General features: G+C 43.0%; 1 protein-coding gene across 1 annotated transcript in view; it reads right to left on the bottom strand.

Annotated features, from left to right (window-relative positions):
• Positions 1-24689, bottom strand: part of CAPZA1 (capping actin protein of muscle Z-line subunit alpha 1) — a 28002-nt gene that overhangs the window by 2454 nt on the left and 859 nt on the right. Inside the window, exons 2-8 of the mRNA XM_029572285.1 lie at positions 13022-13085; positions 10063-10114; positions 7451-7514; positions 6561-6767; positions 5963-6042; positions 5434-5512; positions 3680-3751 (exon numbers count right to left, since the gene is read on the bottom strand). Coding sequence (XP_029428145.1) covers positions 3680-3751; positions 5434-5512; positions 5963-6042; positions 6561-6767; positions 7451-7514; positions 10063-10114; positions 13022-13085 — 618 coding nt within the window. The remainder of the gene's footprint in view (positions 1-3679; positions 3752-5433; positions 5513-5962; positions 6043-6560; positions 6768-7450; positions 7515-10062; positions 10115-13021; positions 13086-24689) is intronic.

Here is a 24689-nt window from a genome sequence, read left to right as displayed (position 1 = left end):
AGTTGTTGGATGTGTCCAAATTACACCTCCCCTGTATGTACCCAGATCAGTCCAGAATCTTGGGTTCTGCCTCCCTGCCAGCAGATGGAGACAAAGTTTCACAAACAATGTACATAACCCAATGTTCCACCTGCAGTCCCTCAGTATCTCCAGCAGATGGAGCAAAACCTGCAGTTCTGCAGCCAGGAGACTTTTGGATTTAAGAGCCTTCCTCCCAGGGGGTCCTTCCCTGTCTGGTCCAGGTGTATGAGCTGGGGGTTGGTGATCCTTTTGTATGCTTCATGAGCTGCTCAGGCAGCTACAGGCTCAGGGTGGCTGTTTTCTTTTAGTCAGTCCCTTTTTTAATTTGGCAGATTTTTTTTCTTTTTTTAATTTCTTTAGGCAGATTTGTGTTCCATTCTAGAGAGTAGGTATTGTAAGTCTGGCTCTTTTCTGATCTGCCATGCAGCCTGCACTCCTGTGGAACCTGAACCTCTGCATCAAAGGAAAGTATTGGTTTCTATGCATCTTTATTTATTCTCAGACAGTAAAAAAAAAGAGAAAACAAAGAACTAGATAGAGGAACCTGTGCAGCAGTGAGGTTCCAGGGGGGAAAGCTACCTCAGCAGCTCGGGGAGCTCAGCGATGGGGGCTTTTCAGCAGCTTCTCTGCCTGCGGAGGAGACCCGGGTGTTGCCTCCGTGGCGCTGAGGGACGGTTCCCCTGCTCGCCGTTGAGGTGCTGGTGGTGCCGCAGGTGCGGGGAGGAACAGGGTGTGCGTGCAGAAGCAGCATTCAGGGGTCTGCGTCAAGCACGACCGCACCGGTAGAACAAGCCTCACGGATGATGGGGGGGTCTAGCATGGAGACTTTCTCCGTCAGCGTAGAAACAGCAGCCATTTTCTATTCCTTAGCAGCGTCGGCGGGAGAGGCAGGGGAATCCCCTCCTCGACTGTCCCACAGAGGTGCAGAGAGGCACTTGCACTGAGGAGAAGAGCTCTTCTGCTGGTTTTTAATTTGCTTATGTGCAAAGCGAGTTTAGGGAGATGCTGGCTCTTGGCCCCAGTCTCAATGGATTCTCGGCCAGTCAAGAAGCTCTTCAGGCTGATGAGTTTTGGTACCGGATATTAAACGATCTGAGCCCAAACGCACTGAAGATGCAGGCAGGCTTTACTTAGTCGTGTGGTACGCCACTGCGGCGGTTCTTTTCTCGCGTGCCTAGGGGCATGCGCGCATTCTCACTGCGTGGCAGATGCATGTGCTGGGACCTGGGCGCGTACGTCCGCGACCTAGACTTGAGCGCGTATTTGCGCAGCTATTTATGTGCGGGTGACCATGGCCTATACGAGCGCATATTTGCATGCATCCTGGAGGGGTGTGCAAGTTCGCCCAGGTGGCACCGATATGCACCCAGGAGGCTGCCTAGAGGCAAAGTTCAGGAGAGCTAGGCGCCAGGGAGGAAGAGGTCCAAGCGCCTCGCTATCTGTGAGGCATGCCGTCTGAGAGCCATTCAGTCCTCACTCTCTCTCTCTCCCCGTTTGTGTCGGCGCTGTTTAGAGGCTCAAAGTGGTTTGACTACCTCAGCTTTTGCCCATGTTGGGGCATCCCTTCGGCCTATGGTGTCTCTGGAGGGGGGAGGCGAGGCAATGGTCAGTTCTCCTCGCTTGTTCCAGAGGGCAGAAGATTCCCCGACAGAGGTTGAAGAGAGCAAGTTTGGGCCTATGGACTCTGGTTATAGGTCCATCCTCTTCCTCCTGGGTGAAATGTTTCCTGGGCCTGCAGACCTTTCCGCAGGGAGGCCCAGCAAAGGTGAAGCAACCTATTTATTTATTTAAAGCATTTTATACGGCAGTATTCAAAACGGTTTACATAGTAAACGTACATAATCTTATATCACGAACACAACTAAGAATTAAAATAAGGTACATCCACAAGATAAAAGAAGACATAAGCTAAAAATAACTAAGATGACTAAAATATATGAAATAAATAAAATATTTGGGGGGGGGGGAGAGGACAGAATGAAATAGAGTTCTCAGTATTGAAAGAGATCGCGTGCTCGGGCCTCCCATTTGTCAGTCACGGTGGGCAAATGCCGCAGGGAGGCTGTCCCTGGAAATGTGGATCATCAGGCATTGGAGGATTCTGATGGGGAATTGGCTCTCTCACCTCTAGAAGAGGGAGAACTTGCATGACTGGGAGCCGCTTCGGACTCTGCTCAGATTTTTCTGTTTTTTTTTTTCACAGAGATGTCTTACTGAGTCTGTTGGCTCAGACCCCGAACATGCTTAGTGTGACTGGAGGTCAATTTTTAAGTTAAGCGTCCTGTTTCTTTTCCCCCCTGTATCCAATTCAAGAGATAAAGGTAAATGCAGCTCTCAAGGTTCCCCATTTTCTACGTGGAAACTCTGATGTCCGTCATGGAGAAGTATACACAAAACCTCTTCCTTAAACCTGGCAAGTTTGCTATGTCAGGTGCCGCCGCAGTAGCCATAGTAACATCGTGTGTCTGGACATAGTTTTCATTTCTACAAGAATACTAATTACAAAACAATGCTAAATTGCCCAACTTGCAGATGAAAACCGTGGGAATGCAATGTGGTCGGTGACAAGCTTCCAACATGACTTTAACGATAAGCAAAGCCGCACCCTGAGGGATGCTGGTATAGAGAGACTCCACGTCTAACATGACCAAAAAAACATCCAACTCTTGCAATAGCCTAAGCATGTGCGCCGTGTCCTGTATACATGATTTAATCCAAGGAGCACATCAATAGAGACTGACAGTGTCAATCTATTGATTTCTCTTCCGCCATATTGTGTGTGCACACATGCATGCAAGTTGGATTTTTCTAAGCAGTGGTGGTTATAAAGGACTGGAAGACTGCGACAGGACTGCCCTCTAGTGGCCACAATTCTCCTCTTACCCTTAAAAAAAAAAAACAAGCAAGGATTTTCTTTCTGATAGGAAAATAGGAAACTGCTTTGTGGCGGTCCATGCTATTTTACTCAGAAATTTGGTGTTTTGGTCAATTATATTTATATAAACCATAGGTTTTGGTCAACCTTTTTGCTATGTGGGCACAAAGGTGGTGTCTTGGGGGTGGGCGAGTGGGATGCAAATTCCAGCCACCAAAATTACCCAGAAACTCGCCTGTGAATTGTAATTTGCTTTTGAAAATAGTCACTTGCCTGTCCCAGCAAACCAAATGTGATTCTGAGCTTGTTCCAATACCAGTTGGAAAAGAAAAATGCAATAAAATTTGTAAAAGCCCCCATGGTTTTTCCTTTTAGTGTTTGCATTACATACAGACTGCACCTGGCTGAAACAGGCGCATGCACCCATCAGATTCGAGTGTGCGTGGCGTAGTGCGTCACGCTGTCAAGTGTCCGCTCTCACTGCCTTACATCACTTAAAAGTGAGATTCAAGCATAAGTAGGCAAGGCAGGACTAAGCACCTCCTTTCCAAACCATGGTCTGCTTTCCAAATCAAAGGGGATACAAACCGGATGAAAAAAAGAAGAAGAAAAAAAAAAAAAAGATAGGCGTTCTCTGCACCTTCTTAAATGAACTTAACAGTTTATACAGAGGTTTATACAGAGGTGTGTGGCTCAGTATGCTCTGACAGGCTATGTACATTTTATTTTAATGTTAAAGCAAAGCGCCTTATGCTACAAGGTATAAAATATGCTCATACTCACAGAAATGGTTATGGACTCCTGTATGTCTTTGTGGCTAACCAGCTGGACGTTACCATCCTCATAGTAATGAACCTGAAAACATTTGGAAGAAGAGCTCAGATCAGATCATTACCCGTGTTATGTGATGAGAATTTCAGGAATGCGGCCCCCGCAGCTAAGATACTGCATTCCTGGCGGTCTTACTTTCAGTGCCGCACAATGGACACTTACTGAAGTCGTGCCCTCACAACACATAGGTTCCTACGTGATGAACAAGACGCTTTGCCATGTCAAGAGATATTGCAAGCATTTTACAAGTCCCTTGCTTTGAACCCTTTCCCCTGACATGTGGAAAAAAACAAAAAACAAAACCCTCCTATACAATCTGAATACTAACTTAACCAACCCCCTAAAACCCCCCCCCCCCCCAAGGTATTAGATGAAACTTAAGTACTGAAGGGGAAAATAGGATCTTGGCATGGAAAACCAGAAAGCCGTTTCCTGAGCAACTCCTTGCAGCACCGAGGTTTCTTGTACGTTCTTTTAAAGTATCGGTACTAGCTGACTCAATGGTCTCCCCCAATGGCATTGCTTTTCCCCCCCAAACGCTCCTCCAGCTATCCCTGCTACTTTATCTGTGCGATGCCTTGGGGGCTCTGCGGGGCAGCAGTCCTGCAACACCCAGCTTGTTCTTCAAAGGCCAAGCAAGAGCGGCTTTCAGAAACTTCACGTTAGCACTGCCTCAGAAATTAGAGACAAATCAGAACGGAAAAGGAAAATCTTACATTGGTTTTTTTGCCTGCTAAAATTACCTAATTTTTCTCCCCCAGGACCCTCCTATTGCCACCTGCAGCCCCATCCGATACCCTTTCTGAGGATTGTGTCATTACTGGGCGACTGCTTCTAAGCTGCGCAGCCCATGTGACGGCAGAATAGCCAAAGTGCTTCCCAGTCACATGCAGTGGAAATGAGCCCCTGACTAGTTGGGGCCCGGATACCCCTGGAGCCGACTTGAGCTGTCATAAAACCTCGCTGACAGCTCTGCCGCCGAGGGACGTTGGTCTGTGCCAACGACAACCCCTTGGCCGCATGCTGAATGAGTGTGCAAGCAAGGACAAGATGGATTGTCTGACAGCTTTTATTCCCATTAACAAAGCCATGGCTGAGCAGCCACAGGAATGATGAATTTCATGATGCACCCACAAGACTCTTAGGTCCCAGTCGTGCTTTTATCCAGCATTTCAACCCTGCTGGCCACAACTCAGTTATGCTAAAGCTGACAGTGGAATAAAAGGTGCCTATTACTGCCTTTTTATAAAATATCCTACAGAGGCATTTAAACCTAGCCAAATCAAATAGTCAACACTTGGGATAAAACACTAATATTTGCTGCTACATATTCCCTGAAAAATAAAATATCTAAAGCATATGGCACTCTTATGGGCTTGGGGCCACACTTGGGCGAAAAGAAAGTGTTCATAGGGCATGTGCAGAGCTCCTCAGCAAACAGGTTATTTAAAAGTGGTTTTCTCCTTCCAAGTGCCCAGAACTGTAAGTGCCCCTTTGAAAGTTACTCCCAAAGACCAGCTCACCGCACCTGACAGCACACAGTCCCTTTCACTGGGAACAAGGGAACCACCACAGAGCAAAGCCCCCGTGGTGCACAATCTGAGCTAAAGTTATTGGCTCCAATTTACTAACTACTTGCAGCCATGCATTTCACTAAACCTCGCAGCGCTGATTTACCTGTGAACCAGCAACATGACATCACTAACCTGAATCTTGAGTATCCCAATCAGCTGAGCTGTAGGCTGGGAGATGGTAAACTTCCACTCCGATCTCCAGCGGCCATTCCTAAACAGAGCCCAAAACCACAAAAGCCGATTTCAGGGAGACTTTCCAAGAGCAGAAAGCAAGGACAGGAGAGAGATTTTGCATTGAACCATACGTTAAGTTGCATGACCTGACAATAATGCATGGCCAGAGTGGGAAGAAATATTTATTTTTATACTAAATATGAAACTTATAAACTAGGTAAACCCCCTATTAAAACCATTTTGGAGTTCTTTTACCATCAGCACTGTCGGGCCTCAAGTCCCGACAGACCTATCCCGCACGCCGCACAAGCAGACGTCGCTCCCTCCAATCGCAGGTGCTGTAGTCTCAAAATCTGAGCCCCTTCTTCCCTCCCAAATTGCCGCAAGCAAAAAAACCTAAGCCCGACAAGCAAGGAAAGCCCTTGCTGGTGCAATTCTGCAGTTTGGCAAGCAGTGGCAGATGCAGAGAGTCTATAAATATCCTTACCAAAAGTTTTTTGGCTGAAACTGGTGGCTCTCTACACAGGCAATAATTGTCTGCTGTCCATCTATAGTTTTGCCATAAACCTGTTTTCCCCACACACAAACAAAAAGATACAACAACAAAGGAGAAAAGGATATTACAAAAGGACACAGAACAGATCCCCTGCCCCTCCCCTCAGCTGCAGAAGAGTCTTAATATCGCCAGCAAGTACAAACTGTGAACCTGGCACTTCCCCGAAACGCACTCCAGTTTTTATTTTTCGTGTACCGCACCTGACAGCTAAATTACCTGTTTATAACATCATATGTGATTTCAAGTTAACTGAGCTCCAAGTACATTAGCTTCACTTTATATCAATTTATGTTTTGCATATTAATGTCGTGCTGATACAGCCAAGATTTTCTTTTTCTTTGGGGGGTGGGTGGGGGGTGGAAGGAAAGGGTCATCAGAAGACCGCAGTTGCCCAACTGGAACAGACAAAACACTTTCCCCTAGCACAAGGCATCTCCCTGCACTGCCAAGTTGGCAGGTCCACCCTTACAAAGAGCAAGAAAGGCAGCAGAGCACAAATGCACCCCGGTCAGGTGATAAGATACTTAACAGTGCAGACACCATTGGAATAATGTTCTTTCACGTAGGCCCTCAGCGCGCCGTCGCAGGCATCTCTCCAAGACTTTAAACCAGCTTCCACGTCGTCCGGCTGAGGGTCACTGGCTTCCTTCCTTAAGTGATCAAACTTGAAGGAAAGTTTGCTTCTGGGGTCTAGAAATCTGCCATTGCCTAGGTCTCCATGTTCCGTAATTAACACCTTAAAAAGGAAGCAAACGAGCAGCTCAGTTCTCTCAGGAAGGCGTTTGGCAAGACTTCCGCCCTATTTCTTTTGCAGGCCTGTAAAGTGCATGGGCTTGGGATGCCTGGAGGTCTTTTCAAGGACTCGGTAACAAAGGTTTGGGTATAACCCGAGGGGGGCGGAGCAGGGGTGAGCACCACAAGTACACAATTTGGCTTTTGAGAAGAGAAGACGGATTGCTCATCGCATCAATTCATTACAAACACTGACGCATTTCACATTAAGGGTAAACTCAGAATATACTCCAGTGGCTTCATCATTTAATATGAAAATGGTATTCTGGGTGGCAACTCTCTTATATACACACATTTACTAGTGTAAAAACCTTTGGTACAATTCACAGTACTGAAAAACACTGTATGTATGTGTGGTGGATCACCTTATACAGGACAAGACACGTCTGTGCTATACTAAAACAAAATACGCCAATTTTCTTGAAAAAACCAGCGGCACGGGCTTCAAACCCTGCAATGACCGAGCTCAGAAGTAGTTCTGAGCCACAATGGAAAAGAGCAGCAGCAGCTGTGCCACTGGACTAAGGGCCTCAGCAGCCATCGTGTCCTCTCTCTCTCCCCTCCACTGTTGTGTTATAGCCTGGATCTCCATCTGGCACCACCACATCCAGAAGCACGCCGTCTTACCTGATCATCATACCCTTCGATTTTAGCTGGCGTGAACTGATCCATGTTATACTGGGCAAAGGCACTGTTTAAAAAAAAACAAAATCCACAATTAGAGCCAGTGAACCATTCTACCACCTGTGTCTTGATTTAGGACTAATCCATGTTAAACATAATTATGGTTACATGCGTGCACTAACACCTCAGGACCACGCTGTGCCGCTGCAATTCTCAATTATGCTGGCATTCAGTAGTCTCAGGTACTAATGTGATCTACGATGAGCACTGAAGGTTTAATGAGCCCTTGGACATTAACAAGATTGACATTTTAATCAAACGCAGGGCATATTTCTAGCTGGACATATGCCACCATTGCCTGGGCTCATACTAAAACGTCTAACTCCCAATCCGGACAAACGCCTTGCTGCATCTGGATTAACACCTGGCCCCGCGGTTTCTTTGGGGTTTACAAATGTGCAATGCAATCTCTGCATCTGGATATTTGCCTGGTTTTACACAGAGGAGAAAGGGAGGCCATAAAAGAGCTGGAGCTGACATGGGGGCAATGCTGTGCTCTGCCATGCAGAAGGACCCAGGGATACTACGAATGCCCCTTGGGGGAAAGCAATCCAAGTAACATGCAAGGGTGACACCTGGTGGCCAGGAAAGGGGAAAGCAATCCAAGTAACATGCAAGGGTGACACCTGGTGGCCAGGAAAGGGGAAAGCAATCCAAGTAACATGCAAGGGTGACACTTGGTGGCCAGGACTGCAGGATTCCAGAAGGAACCCTAGAATACGACTCCCTGGCTGAGGGCTCAGCAGACTGTGTGCAAACCGTACTCTCAACACAGCCAGGAGCTTTGAGCGCAAAATACATGCATGTAGAACTATGCATGCTCCTCTGTGTTCTCGCATGGAGATTTCATGCTATCGCCCCCCCCCCCTCCACTGCAGCGAGGAGCACTGGTGTAACGTGCGGTTTCTTAAGCGCTGGAAATTTCACTCCTGGTTTCCAGGGCTCATGTTAGGGTATGGGCAGAAGCAGGAGATCTTCTAGTCTGGATTTATGTGCAAAAACTACACTTTGTGCACACAAAACATGATTTCTGTGCATAAAATGATCTGTGCACTCATTTTCTGCACTGAAAGCATTTTGCACAAATTTTTATTAAATATTTGTATACTGCTTATCAATATTTAAGTGGTTTACAGTTGTTATTCATAAAATCATACAAACATAAAAAACATTCAAATCATACTTTATGTGCACAAAAGCAGCATAATCATGTTTTGTGCATATAAATCCTGAGAGACTCCTCCTAGCACCCAAGTTAAAAAGTTAAAAAGTTTTAACTCCTGACGTATTAGCATACCATTTGCTTACTGCATTGGAAGTTAAATTATTTTTTTAACATCTGCATTAAGAAACTGAGTGCTGAATTTCAATGCGGCCTTATTACAGCAGTCCCATTAGCTGGGAAAGAATATAAAATATGGGGGAGGAGGGGAGGAGGGGAAGAGAACCTGGCTACCTGCAAATGAAGGCTCATGAGGCTTTCAAATGAGCTTGAAGCCCAAAAGGAGCAGGAGAAAAAAAATTATATATATATATATAAAATCACCCCTCTAGAAAGAGAGAAATCAGACAACAAAACTGACTGTAGATTTACTTGCACTTTCATATAAAAAAATGTTTTCTCATATAAAAAAATGTTTTCTCATATTGGTAAGAATGATCAAATCATCCAAAGAGCATTCATCTCATTACTACGTCAAGGACAACAATCCCTATCCAAGACTTTGCAAATCTGTCTGCTCTGGTTCATTTTCATAAGAACGTAAGCAAAATATATATTGAGCCATTCTGGCCAACACAGACCAGTAGGAACCTTGAGCCATTTTCAGGCAGTAAAGTTTTTAATCTGGACAGGAAGAGAGAAAACGGGATTGTAGAGCAGCATTTTGTTTTGACCGTGGATGGACTTGATCCAGAGTTCACTAGGCTTGATCAGTTTAAGTCTCCACGCACCAGGCTTATACCGTTTCTCTGCCAGTTTTATGGCCGTGTAAGCAAGGGTCATCACAGCTATGCATGGGGGCCTGTACCCTGACCCTTCAAACTCAACACCTTTTTTATGTGCTTGAAAAGGTCACAGGGTACGTAACTTGGATCTGTCTTGACATTAAGGTTGTGTTCTACATCAGCCACTACACAGCACCACAACAATTTAACCTTTGACCTTAAGCATAAAAACCATGCAATCATGCAATGTAGCATTTTTTGGTACCATATATTACTAGCAGGCTACCATGTTTCACCCAGTAAAGTACATGGGAAAACTAAATGTATTCGTTATAAGCAATTGTTAGGTGCATCAATTCCTAGTTTCACTAATTCAAAGTAAAATGTAAACAGCTACTTGAGTTTTAGTGAAACTTGTGGGTCACCTCGGACAATTTTTAACAGTACGCACGTCGAGCATGTGCACTAGCGTGAGCAAGGCCCCCTCTCTACTCTCCGTCCTAATGTCGTAGACATCCTTTGCTTTCTTGGTACGAGTAACATGAAGCACAGAGGAAACATCACTGAGAACAGTTTGCTATCCAAGGTTATTTCATCTCGATACTCACTGCGCTGCCCCCTCCCTGAGAAGATTGTCATTGTTGAGCAGTAAGCGAACATCTGATGGGGGAGAAAGACTAAAAGTTACTTTATTGGTAGCTTTTTTATCCTCTTACTGACACTCTGCAGCCCAGTGTCCACACTTTGTGATTTCTAACTTTCATTTGAAAAAGAATAAAAACGCTAGAAAAGAGATGTGCCGTTATCTACTCGCTCAGTCTCCTGTTACATACACAGATGCCGGAATAAAAATCAGTGTCTACACATTAAACCTGTGATATATATATATATATATAGCATCACCACTGCTAGTTACACAGAGGTTTTAACTTTACTTTACAATCCTATGCGTCCCCGTTTCTCCTGAGTTTCATGCCCCTTCACTTCCTATCTCTAGGAGTCATCGTTTTCATATGCAGATTACACTTCTTGACTTAAGAGCACATAAACACACAGCCTAACAGAAAAGAGAGGCATTAAAGCAGCAATTCAACATGACAAGCCCAAAGCTGTGTTATTACAGAAATAACCTTCAACGCCGCCGGACTTAGAAAGAAAGATGAACAGGAGCCGCCCGCCAAGGGAGAATGCAGCACAGGGCTGGACAAGCGCTGCCTCAGAGCAGTCCCCGACTGTCTGATCTGTGCACAAACAGACCTGTGGGGTTTTTTGTTTTTTTTTTTTTTTTAGTATAACTTTGACAAAACAGCAAATGGCACTTCCCTCTGAAAGGCAGCAGGCTCTGCTAATCCCTCAGGGTGAGTGATCCGGCACCCCGGGTATCAGCCCTGTCCGGCAGGAAGAGGGATGCGAGCTAAATGCTTGTCTGCCTCGCATACCAGAGGGGATGGGCCCACCAGGACCTAGCAACCCTCTGGGAGGCCAGCACTGAAGAACAAATGCAGCTTCTATCTTCTTTGTCTGCTATGGTTTTTTTTTAAACAGACTGCAGGCTTTGCACCTCCACCATCTGCTGCAGACAGAGAAATACTGAGGGACTGCAGGTGGCACCTCGAATTATGCTGCAGTGTCAGTAAAACTTTCTCTGTCTCCAACTGCTGGAGGGGAGGCAAAACCCAGGAGTCCGGACTGATCTGGGTATGTACAGGGAACCTTCATTTATAATTGCATTTATTGTCCAAGAAAAGGATTTTATCTTAGTTCACGGGGAGCAATGTTGATCCTCAAAAAGTTGACAGTAGCAAGTATTTCAGATTCACCAGGGGATATGCAAATTTTAGGTTTGGGCCCACTAAATGGAATTTCTCATCCTCACAGCAGTCAGCTTGAACACACCATCCGATCCATTTGTGGCCATGGCAAATTTGTTTTATCTGTTCCAACTCTGCAAGTGGGACATGCATGCATAAGAGGGCTTATGTTATTAGATGGTAACTCCCACCAGCAATCCAGGCAGATCAAAGGAATGGGAGAAACATGGCAACATTAAGAGTAACCAGCAAAGCCTATTACAGTGCTGTAGCACCCCACCCAGGAAAAAGAAAAAAGTTTTCTATGTGTGTACACTCCCCCCATATCCACCATTATGCTATAACTTCAGCTCCAGCGCTCACTTGCTTCATCCATCTTCTTACAACAGACAAATGATCCTCAGGAGCAGGTGAAAAACGTTCTAAATCTTGGCATCTTATAAGTACAAGAGTGTCATCGGATGACACGAGCTAGCCGGCATCTGCAGGACTGCACACGCAAAAGCTGAAAAGTTACACTAGCCTGGGGCCTAGAGGTGGTTTATTTTTAGTCCTGGATGGCATTAGGAAAACAGTTCTAGACTCAGGGACTAGTGGCAACCCAATGTTATTTCAAGGGCTGCTCGTCTTGAATCTACCATTAAGAATCATCTGCAGCACTGGAATATCAGAGAGGGAAGGGAGCGTATCCTACTGATTACAGCATTAAGTTGTAAAATCTTGGCAGACGAGACAGGGTTCCAAGTTCAAATCCCACCCATAAGGCTCACTGCACAACTGAAAAACTAATCTCACTTATCTAAAACGGAGAGATTCTAAATTGTGAATTTGGAGCATTTAACAACCAACATTTGTGTTTACAGCAATGTGACTATTATGTAAACAAAAGTTATTGTCATTAGTATGGTAGCTGCTGAAAATGTCAACTTAAAGAAAGGTGAAAGGTACAATCAAACGAGTGCTTTGACTACATCAGAGCCTCCTGTGGCGAGTGCTGTTTTTGGAAGTTGCACCAGATCTGAGCCTGTCATACATCAGTGTGGTCAGATTCTGTGCTCAAAAATGGATGTCAGTCATTCCTTAGTTTTTAACAAGTCTACAACATCACAAAAAGTCTCCTGTAACCGGAGGCTACTGCCTGCTCTCCTGCACACATGTGAGAAAATCCCACGAGATGCCCAGCAGAACCACCATCTGCGCTCACAGCAGGGCAAGCAGTGAAGATCCACGCACAAAGGAACTAGCAGCCTGTGCAGTTATCACACAGAGGTGCAAGATTCGTTTGCCATTTACTGCACATGTCTGGCAAAACCTTGTAGCCGCAATATATACGGAAGTAGCCGGGAGAACTGGGGAGAAATAACCTGAAAGGTAAGGAAGAAAAAAGGGGAAGTGGCAAAGGTGGGATCACTCATGCCAGCCATGTCAGTGGTACATGGGCCCTAAGCCCTCCTTCCCTCTGGAAATGTGTCCGCCTCCTCCCTTAGCCGTGTAAACTTAAGCTGCCCGACCTATTCCAGCCATTCAGGGTCTCCTCCCAATTCTGCACTGACTGGGCATGCTGTCATCTCATTACTGCCAAATTTGGTTTGCAATGTGTCTTTGCACCAAAAGAGGAATCTTCTCTGTTACTCTGTGTGAACTTAAGAGAGAACAGGGGACAAGGGCCTGCTCCACCCTTCATGAAGCAATTCTGCATTCTTATTAAAGAGGAACCCTGCCAGTGTAAATGAGCTATTTCTTTTCACTTACTCACCGTTGAACACTTCATTGAACTCTCCCGGGGGTGAGTGGATAATAAACTTTGCCGCTATACGAACCTAAAATAAAAGCAGATGCCCATTAGTAAATTAAGCTTACTAAATGCAGATAATGCTGAACAGGGTTGAAACCTATTAACAGGATTACCTTGCATAGTGTCACCGCACTGCTCATTTAAAAAAGAGGCAGTGTACATGCCCGCCCACCCCCACCATGGATGTTCAGTTTTCACATGTATCTGATAAAGCACTGTTTTCACACACCCTGTATCAATTACTCAACTATTCAACTCTGGATTAGACCGTCTGGTTTTGCTTCCCTTTCCGCAAGTACTGGCAACTGGTGCGGCAACAAGATGGATCCATTTCCAGCTGTGCTCGTACTTAAAGAAGCCAATCCTAAAGTTTTCCTGCAGACATTTAAACCACCATTAGTTACTCTCAACGCATCTAATCCAAGCGTGAAGTTACCTATGTGGGAAATGAGCTGATCCCATTCTAGCACAGGCATGGAGTAATGGCAAGTTGCATTCAAGGTGGTATGGATAGAGTTTGTGAAAATACAAAAACATTTTACACAGAACGACCCACCTCCTCTCAACCCTCATATCTAACACTTGCTCACAGCAACGTTCACACTACTTTTGTCAAAATTTACAGTTTTAGCTATTGTAGGATCAATCTGTTTTCTCAGTCATGACAATCCAGTTTCTTCCAAAGTTTAAACAGTATAGTTTACCAGACTCCCTGAGGAATTTTAGTTGCACATTTACAGTGCAAAACTTATGGTAGGAAGTGTGATTTGATCCACCCTGATACTGTAAAAGGCCTTGAGCAGGCCCGGTGATGTGCAGACAGAAAAAGGCCAGGAGCTTCTGTAATATATTCTCAGTCTTACAAAAAGATACTCCAGGCAGAAAGAAACTGGGGGCATTCTCAAACCACCTCTGTTAAATTTACTGTGCATGCTGAGATATCACAAAGTCCCATCAAGCATGTCTAAGAGAGACCTGCTGCACTGGACTTACCCCATGGATCCTGCCATAAAGCAGGACTCCAGGACATTTTACTGACTGGGTGGAAGACAATCATTTACCTCCACAGAATTACAAACAAACAAACAGCTACAAGGATCTATACTTTTGCATGAAAAATGACTTTTACAAATTAAAAAACAAACCAAAAACAATAAAGATAAGATTTATGGAGTTTGACAGAACCTAAGCTCACATTCAATTGCACATTGTAATGAAGACTGGTCCTGCAGTTAGACAGCTACAACCGCTATGATCAGCAAATGTAAAGCGAGAAGGGTAGGACTTCCTAGTCTTTGTTGAGCTGCTTTATTTACACAGGAAGGATTATTAAAAAAATAAATAAATAATGCACGCATACTTCTTGGCGATGCCTGGAAATGAACTGCTGACTGTTAGTGTAACCTCACCACAAATTGAGGGCGTTTTATGGGCTTGGTATATAGAAGCCAAGTATGTCAAGACTTCATGCTTTTTTTTTTTTTCCTATTTGCAAAGAATCTGGCCAACTCCAAATTAAATGAATCAGAACAGAAAATATCTTTAGAAGAAACCTACAACCATCCTGTTTAATTCAGCTTATACCATTTACATGAACAAAAATGATGTACCACCCTCTGCATATTATAAATTCAAAAAAGTGTGTAGAACAAGCAGTCAAACATCCTCTACCAACTGAACATACACCATTACATCATAATTTGTTTTTTTAAATGCTGTAAGCTGCCACTCCGAAAGTCCCCTGAGCCCTTAGGACCAGTTATGTTATCAATTACACAACACTCACTGGTTCATTATTTGATACAGTTGTGAGCACTCTTGCTTGACGCACAGAGCAATTTTCTTTTAATTCCTTCCCATGTAAAGGGTTCATATACAGTGCTTTAACAGACCCGGGCTCCTGTTTGAAACAGCTCAGGTGCAATATAAGTCTATTGTAAACAGGACAAAAACTGTATTTAACAGGAACCAGGGGCAGGCTGTCAGTGATCTTGGGCCTTCGAGCACTGCCTTATTGCGCAAATACACAATCCACCTGTGACAAACTTAGGATCTGTCCAACTTGCTATAAAATTTCTGCCACAGAGACCTGAAAGACTATCTTGTGTTAAGTATGTGCTTTACTTAGCAAGTTATACTGCAAGAGTAAGCATATACCATACCAGCAGCAAGTCCAAGCACTGCTGCAGTGACATGTGAGAAAGCTTTGCTTATGAACTTTCAACATCCTCAGATATGTGACACGCTAAGTTCCAACTGAAGACTGAAAAGGTATGGGATAAGGTTTATAAAACATTTGATTGACTTGCTTTCCACTCATATTAGCTTGCCATGAAATCCCCTTTTGGCGCACAGAGCATTACAAATACAAGCAATTCTTTAAATAACATTTTTTGCAATGAAACCTAACTGATTAAGCAGTGTGCCAGCAAGCAGATCTGCTCCATTCCCTATCTTCCTTTTACTAGTGTCTCAGCAACAGGTTTTTGTCAAGAAGTTTCAGACAGAGATATGAGGAAGGATACACTTTTCATTGCATAATGGAGTCCCCTGAAGCGTGGCAAATTATGAAATGCCTTTAAAACAGAGCTATTCGATTCTACTCCTTACGGCTGTAAACAGGAAGGACATGCACGGTGAAATTTCATTAGGAACCAGGTTCATTTGCAGATTTAGCTTAGCTTGAGAACCAGATCCCTCTGTGGCTCTTCAGAAACAGTGTTGAGTGCACCCGTTTTAAAACTTCAAGCACAAAATGTTGCAAGCTGAAAGAGACAGTGTCTATAAACAATGGATTTTAAAAATGCTGGGTTTGCTGTTTAAATACTGTAGGGTAGATCATGCTTTTACTGGGAAACAGACTAGGTTTTGTCATCCTTATTAAGGAGAACTTTGTTTGCAAAAGAAGGAATGCTAGGACCATCAATCCTGTGACTCATACAGAGATGCCCTTAAAGATCAATGTAATTAAACAGGTTTATTCATACTTACTTTTATTTCCCTATTCTCTTTTACGTTCTGATGCTCTTTTCCTAAAACCTAGAGGAACAGCTGCAGTTAACTGGTGGAGGTGAGGAGAGAATTGTGATTAGTTTCATCCCCATTTTTCTCCTCTCAATGGTATTTGTGGCCCACTGACTCCATTCAGCTTGCCTAGGCAGCTCAGGATATGCCAACCCCAGGTGTATCCATGGTGGCTGCTCATTAGCTGTAGTCCTGGGGGAATTCTGTGCTACTGCGAAGCGCAGAATTGCCAAATTCTGAGCAGAAAATAGCAGAGGAGACCCCAGCATGCCGCAAAGACAAAGGCCCCCGTGTGCAGCGAATGGAGTGTGCTCCGCTTGCAGCGAAGATAAAGGCCCGGGTGAGAGAGAATGTGTGTGTGAGAAGGATGTGAGAGAGCATGGGAGATAAGGGGGGGGATGCTTGCGTGTGGGTTTCAGAGAGAGGGAGCCTATATGAGGAGATTGTGAAGGAGTGTGTGTGTGAGAGAGAGAGAGAGAGAGAGAGACTGGGAGCTCGTTTGTATGAAAAAGGGATCGTGTGTATGTGAGGGTACTAACATATGTGAAGGGATGGTGTATGTGTGTGAGAGAGAGAGAGAGAGACATAGGGAGCCTGTGTGAGGGTGTATGAGTGAGAGAGAAAGGGAGCTTGTGTGGGTGTGTATGCATGAAGGAAGGCCCTGTATGAGGGGATGTGTGTGTGTGTGCACTAGAGAGAGGGAGGGACAGAATACTGAGAACGGGGTCAATCTCTGGGACTGGCGATAGAGTGGAAGGGGTTGAGCCTTGAGGTGGAGGGGAGAGATATTGGCAGGTGAAGGAGTTGGGTCCTGAGAGGGCAAAGGGGCCAGGTGAGTAGGAAGAGCGAGTAAGACACTTACAGTGAATTTCTAGGGAAATTCTGCATCTTTAAGTAATAACTTTTTTCTGTATTAAAGATGTAATTACTTAAAAAGACTGTACAACATTAAACCAACATTTAGGAGGAACCCAACCTTTTTCAAACAATTTAAACTTTTTTTTAAAACATAAGGGAATTAGTATCAGAAAAAATTGTTTGAAAAGGTTGGGTTCCTCTTAGATGTTGGTTTAATGTTGTAGAGTTGTACAGTGAGGACATAGTAGCCTGCAACAGGGAATTATTTTGGATTACTTAAAGACTGTCATGTAAATTGAGTTATTTTGACCAATATAAAGTTTGCAGAATTCCCCCAGGAGTATTAGCTGGCGGGGCAGCCACCTTCCTTACCTCCCTCCCTGACAAGTACAACTTTTAGTATTCAGTATCTTTACAGTTGTCTTAATTCGCACTTCTTCTACAAAAATAAAAACAAACATTTTGATTACATTCACTTTTGTTATTCACGTTATGATCGATATGGAAGAAGAGTGCTTTCATAACAAAGCACATGAAGAAATCACACTTGCTACAAAAGGGTCTGCATTCTTCTTCAAGTTATTCATTTGTGTGCATGTGCCAAATACTTTGAATACTAACACCTGTGTACTGGAGGGCCACATCAGTACCTGTCACCAGGACAGACACTTTTCCCCCTAAGGACTGGCACTGTCCAGAATAAGCAGAAGGCCGGTACAGGAGACTTTTACATTATGCCATGATAAGTAAGAATTTCTGGCAGAGCCAAGGAGTATTACTCCTGCAAAATACTAACTCTTGGGCCAAGTACATAATCTATTGGTAACTGAATGGAACTGAGCCACAGACTAAGGCAATCCTTCTCTAATTTGTACATTTGTAAAATGATTCCTGTGGTATGCAAGGCAGTCTGGAAGCATTTCTGCAAAACCCTGCAGGGCGATGCTACTTCCTGGTCTGAATAAGAAATCAGCTAACATTACCATTTCAGGTCATCATGCTCAATGCTGACAGGAACCAGCTTCCTCTTATTAAAGCAGCACCACCGCTTACTACAAAAAAGTATTTATGCAGCAAGCAGAGGAGAAAAAGGAAACATTTTCTACAGACTGGAAAAACTATAAATAAGGTTTCACTTAAGGATGAGGCATGGCCCTCCTCAATATTTATTTTTATTTTATTTAGAGGTTTTATATACCTTCGTTCCATGTGGAAATCACTAGATCACCACGGTTTGTTTACAGCATTGACAATTGATATGTCTACAGAAGCTCGCTCCAGACATACCCACCTGGTGATGGAGAAAATAGTGAGATAAGAGGGAGCAGAAGACCGCCACTAACCTTATTTCTTTGTATACCAGTTAACTGCTCAACAAGAGTTTTACTAAAAACAAAACAAAAATCAGGAAAAATGTTGCCTTTATCATTCACTGCGCCCTGGTCTTCTACTTACTGCAAAATCAATTCTTACAGCAAACAGGAGGCACTGCTGCTTTAAATGAGTGCAAATATTATATAACAGCTGTATGCTTGCAGCTTAATTCCGTCTTGAAGATGGAATTAAGAGCTACTAATGTTATTAATACTCTGGAACAGTTGTCCTACCTTGAACAACTGGAAAAACTGGGATGATTTACTCTGGGCAAGCGATGACTAAGGAGTGGTGTGGTAACATCATACAGGCACTTGGAAGAGCCAAAACATTTAACACAGGGAATGTTCAAGTCAGAGTCAATAGGGCAGGGGTAGCCAACTCTGGTCCTCTAGAGCCACAAACAGGATATCCACAATGGCAGTGCATGCAAATCTGTCTCACACATTCATTCTGGATATCCTGAAAACCTGGCATGTTCGTGGCTCTCGACGACCGGAGCTGGCCATCCCTGAAATAGAGCAAGTTAGGAAGAGGAGTGCAAATGTAAAATGGTGGATGGTGCACCCACTACCATGACACCTCAAGTGGGCGCTGCTTCAAAAGCTCAATAAGAGAGCATGAGGTGACCGGCTGACATCGTTCTGAGCCTTGTTAATTCATTAACCAAAACCTTATTTCCACATTAAATATGGCCTGGAGAAGCATTTTGAATCTTTATGCGTCCCTCTTGCTCCTACTTGCCAAAAATCTGCAATTTTCTGGAGTGGGGGTGCAATGTGGTTAAGGCAGTTAGTCTAGCTGGGTATAAAAAAAAAAGGTTTGGATAAGTTCCTGGAGAAATCCATATACTGCTATTAATCAATAGGGAATAGCCACTGCTTGTTGCCGGCATTAGTAGCATGGGATCTATTTAATGTTTGGGTACTTTCCAGGTACTTGAGACTGGGATTGGCCACTGTTGGAGACAGGATGCTGGGCTTGATGGACCCTTGATGTAACCCAGTATGGCAGATCTTCTGTTCTTATGGTCATTTTACACACCTGTGAAAGAGGGTCCAGCCTCTCTTTATAAGAGATGTACGTCCAACATAACTCCCTGCTTCCTACATCAAGACCAGAAGACTTATGACCACAGAATATGATTTATAAAAATATTTTGCCCCATTCTGTGCCAATGGAAAAAAATTCATTTATATAAACAGGGCCCAAACATTGCACCAGGGCAATTTGTTCTACTAAAACAGGAAAGATCCTGTGAAATCACTTAGTCTGGTCTTTGTCACCAATTCCATGTTAACTTGGACACCCTCTCTCTCATGTCCGTTCACCTGTAAAAGTAATTTATTTATTTATTTATCTAACATTTTTCTATACCGACCTTCATGGTAATAGCCATATCAAATCGGTTTACATAAAACAGGGAGGAACTTAACAGTAAATAAATAATCAATTATCATTTAACAGAAGGAGCAAAAAGTTACAATCAACAAGGAGGCTAAAACTTGGAAGCATAGATAGCAGGAAAAAAAAAATGGAGTAGAGGAGACAGATAACTGAGCACATAATAAAAGTACATAATAGTAAACAAAGGAGAAGCATACAACAAATAGATCAGAACATAATAACAATACAGATTAGAATATTTTTATATTTTAGCTGCTAAGGAGTTTCTAATTCCAGAGATCGTGAATTGTGGCTAAGGGCATTTAGTGTGCTTCAAAAGGTTGCGGGAAGGCTTGGCGGAAAAGCCAAGTCTTAAGTTTTTTTCTGAAAGTTAGATGGCATGGTTCCAATCTAAGATCTGTGGGGATGTTGTTCCAGATAGTAGGGCCTGCTATTGAGAATGCCCGGTCTTTCGTGATAGTGAGCCATGTGGCTTTGGTTGGGGGGGCATGTAGAGTTCCTTTGTATGTAGTTGAATTGCTAAAGTACTAAGAACCCAGCAAGCCCAGAGATAACTATATGGAGTAGAGTAGCGTAATAGAGCAGCAGATTAAGATTCAGGAAAGCCAGGGTTCAAATCCCACCAACACTACTTGTGACCTTGGTAAATCACTTAACTCTCTGTTGCCTCAGATACAAACCTAGGGGGTTATTTAGTAAAGGTTTTCTCCCACTTTGTGTCTATGGGAAAAATGCTAAGTCAATGAGGCCCTTAGATTGTAAGCCCTCATGAGATGGGATTTATCAACTAAACCCTCATTTTGTAACTTAGATTTAGAAAGGCGAGTAATTATATTGAGAAATCCATATTATGGTTTTAGAAGTGTTCATCTTTATGCTGCACTAGTCAATAGTGACTATTTAATACTGGGGAAGAAACCCACTCTTATTTAAAGCCCAAACCATATTATAATGACCATTTCCTGAGGTGATAACTGCTGCCCAGGCGTTTCAAAGAAAGGTACTCTGTTACAAAGATAAAATGAGCAGTCCTGATATTTCAGGAATATTGTAATGAACATGCATAAGATATCTGCATACACAGGAGATAGTGCATGCAAATAAGTCTCATGCATATTCATTAGAGATAGCCTGAAAACCTGACTGGTTGATGGGGGCCCATAGGACCGGTTGGAGCACCCCTGATTTTAGGCACATCTTCACAAAATTTCACTGGGATGTGCTACACTGAAAAATAATTCTCACCACTGCCATCTGTATGATTCCTAAGAAGAGGTGGGGCATGTACCTTCCTTAAAATAAGCTTTATTTACCAATTTATAACCCATGTCATTCAATGGTTCCAGGCGCTTAAGAAATATTCAATTGCACATTTAACAGTATGTCTTTAAAAACCTAGTAATGGTCAGTTTTCATTGATCTGAAAGCCAAACGAGAGCAGGAGGAAACTGCTGGGCCATTATTTTCACACTGATATATACAGGAATTCTTCTAACAGATACCTAAAATTCAGTGTAGCAGGAAATTTACTTTAGAGAGAAGAGATTTCTCACTGTAGTCTGATTATTTATTTGGAGTTTTTTATATACCGACATTCAAACGAATATCACATCGGTTTACATAAAACAGGGGTAACAACTTTACAGTTGGAAAGGAAATTGATAGTTACATCTAACAGGGGATTCATGAGGAATGGGGAAGAGAGAAGAATGGTCAGAGGGACCTAGAGGGAGGAAGATAGATACAGAAATTAGGAAATTAGAAAATCAGGAAAAGATTAACCGAAACTATATTACAAAACATTAACATTATAGTGCGATACAATAGCAGAGTATTGAATTACATTATCCGTAGGTAAATTACATTATATTACATTACGATCTCTGTTACTAGGCTAAGAGGTGTGGGGTATGATACGATTAAGTGAATGCCTGTTTGAACAGCCAGGTTTTCAACTTTTTTTTTGAAGGTTGTTGTGCAATGCTCGAGGCGTAGGTCGGGTGGCATCGCGTTCCATAGAGATGGTCCTGCTATGGAAAAGGCTCTTTCTCGAGTGGAGGCGAGCTGAGTAAGTTTGTGCGAAGGGGTTGACATGATTAGAAGAAGATAACTGTGTTTGTTGTGAATTACTTGCAAAGCAAATATGGATGGCCCTTAATGAGGAACACCATTAGGCCTAGGGGTGAACTCGGAAGCTATACAAGCACATACAGAATACAAGTAAAACTATGTTTTGCTAAGGAGCAGATATGCATCATGAGCCTTCATGTAGCAATCTGGGGGAGCTCTCACATTTTTTTTTTACCCCTTCTATCGAGTAAGTCATTACACCAACAGTGCTTTGGGTGAAAGAAACTACAGTTTTGCCTCTCCTCCTAAAGAATGGAGAATAACTTTTTAAATTAAAGATAACAGTCTAGCAGTTTTTGTATTTTTCTTTTTGGTTAGAAGCTTGGCAGAAAGAGAGATAAAGAACAAGTTGCTTTTTAAGTTGTTTAATAAAACAAGGATTATCTTCCTGCTAGAAAGCACACCACATTCTGAAAGTCATGTGAAAAAGCATCAAGTTGTATGGGGGAGCCACCATCTTCTGTGCAGCTGTACTGTCAGACAGAAACAAAGAGAAACAAGTGGAGAATATTTGCCTAACTATCCATTTAGTAGCTTCCTGGGTGAGAGTCCACAAAGATACAAAACAAAATGATACAGACAGTAAATCTATAATATGAAGTTATCTATAAAAATGATCAGAGCCCATAAACACAATATTTTCCAGATATTGAGAATTTCTGGTTGATGGATCTTTGCAAAGGGTACTCTCCTGTATCTCCAATTCATGCACAACTTGTCCTCACAGATTAACATAGATAATCCCAACATACACCCAGATAGATCCTAAAATGTTTCAATTCCAATCAAAAGTCTGTACCACTGGTTAGCAATATGGCTGCTCTTATTATAAAAAGGTCAACAGCAATTTGAATGGATTATTTCTGACTTTGTATTACACAGATAACAGTGCCTACCTACTTTTCATACAGACTTCTAAATACAATTGCAAGGTACATATTACTGGCTCAGAGATTTGAGGTCAATCCCAGATCAGCCAGAGACATTTTGCAGGCAGCATTCACAGATGCAATACAGTGTGCTCAGCCGAGCGCAGTTTAACCCGCAGTTAGATGCGGGGTTTGGATGCGTATCTGCAACACCTTATTCTATAAGGGGATCAGCACATCCAGCCCCCTGCGAAACTAATAGAACTCATCACATGCAAACAAATGCATGTTGATGAGGATATTAGCTATTCTCCCCCAATTAAAAAAAAAAATATGCACCCAATGTGCACATAATAGAACTCATCACATGCAAACAAATGCATGTTGATGAGGCTATTAGCTATTCTCCCCCAATTAAAAAAAAAAAAATGCACCCAATGTGCACATTTTTACCCTCAGAAATCAACACCTGCACAGAGCAGGTGTTAACTTCTGAGCAGCTCAAAAAGCATACAAAAAAAAAGGCAGAAAAAATACTCCTTTTCTGTACTTCCTCCGAAATGTATCAAGCAGCAGCAATTCAGAGGAACAAAAAGGATGAGAATGTAAAAATAAAATAAAGTGTGCCGGCAGTCAGATTGGGAAAAGTGACACTCAATTAACACCCAGGTTAGGGAAAAAAGGGACAATTTGTAAAATTGAGCATCTTTTTTCCTAACCACCTCTCTTACAGGCCGATACAGTACAGTGCGCTCCGTCGGAGCGCACTGTTAACCTGCCATTGGACACGCATTTTCCCTTACCCCTTATTCAGTAAGGGGCGGAAAACGTGCGTCCAACCCGCCGAACCTAATAGCGCCCTCAAGATGCAAATGCATGTTGATGGCCCTATTAGGCATTCCCGCGCGATTCAGTAAGTAAAATGTACAGCCAAGCCGCACATTTTACTTTCAGAAATTAGCGCTGACATCCACCGCTCCTTTTGCCCGTTTCTACTGCTGGGCCTAATTTAAATCTCCCGCGGACCTTACTGAATCGGCCCGCTAGATGCCCGCTGCAGAGGTAGCGCTAGGGGCAAAATTTGTCCTACTGCTTCCTTGGCAGTGCAATCCTTCATTTAAATATTCCATTGCACATCCAGGAGAGGTGGCTGGGCGTGCATTAAGAAAGCGGGTGCTCAACACTGAGCCCTTTTTCCATGCTTTTTTACTGGATCGGTCTGTTTGTGGGGGAAGGAGTCAACATCCTTAGGGATGTGTTGGCTGTCCATAACCTCTCTGTTCTATGTATTATTCATTGGTCTGATATCCACTTGAGTTATTCTCTCATCTATTTTCTTTTTAATATACCCACACCAACTGTTTCTCTTATAAATCTCCTTCCCCAAGTAATGTCTTCACCTTTCTGCAATGTATTTGAGGTTTACTTAGTATCAGTCTATGTTTCTAATTAAAGGCAGCAAAGTAAGTAAGCTTTAAAGCAACAGTATTAGCAACAATTTTGTTTAAGTCATTCAGAGATTGCTTCAATCTTTTTTTTGTTTTGTTTTTTGTAAAGTATTCAAAGTCGTTGAATTTTTCTATTTAAGCACACCTGCTTCCATGAATCAAAGTAAAATGTGACATTCTGGGAATATTTATTCCAACCATCATTTAAACTAAATGACAATATCAATTCATGTCGCTTGCCCTAACTAGATCAGAATTTATCAAGCATCAGAAATGAAAAGAAATGGGTGCATAAGAGGTACCAAAGAAATCGGGCAGCAGAAAATGGTCTGGAGTGACAAGACAGCTTCAGTCAGGAAGAGCACAGTAACTACCACACCCTGTCTGACCAGATTAGGGGTAGACATATCTTTGACAAGCAAAGCAGAGCTTGAAATCCGTCATCGTACTCAGCTATTCCCATCCCCTCACCTTTACTTAGCAGAACAGTAAATTCCCACTTTTGTGTACTAAGGGCTT

This window comes from Rhinatrema bivittatum, chromosome 12 (assembly GCF_901001135.1).
Source record: "Rhinatrema bivittatum chromosome 12, aRhiBiv1.1, whole genome shotgun sequence".
Classification (NCBI taxonomy): domain Eukaryota; kingdom Metazoa; phylum Chordata; class Amphibia; order Gymnophiona; family Rhinatrematidae; genus Rhinatrema; species Rhinatrema bivittatum.
Note: the sequence above shows the minus strand (reverse complement) of the source record. Positions and strands in the feature narration are given on the sequence as shown.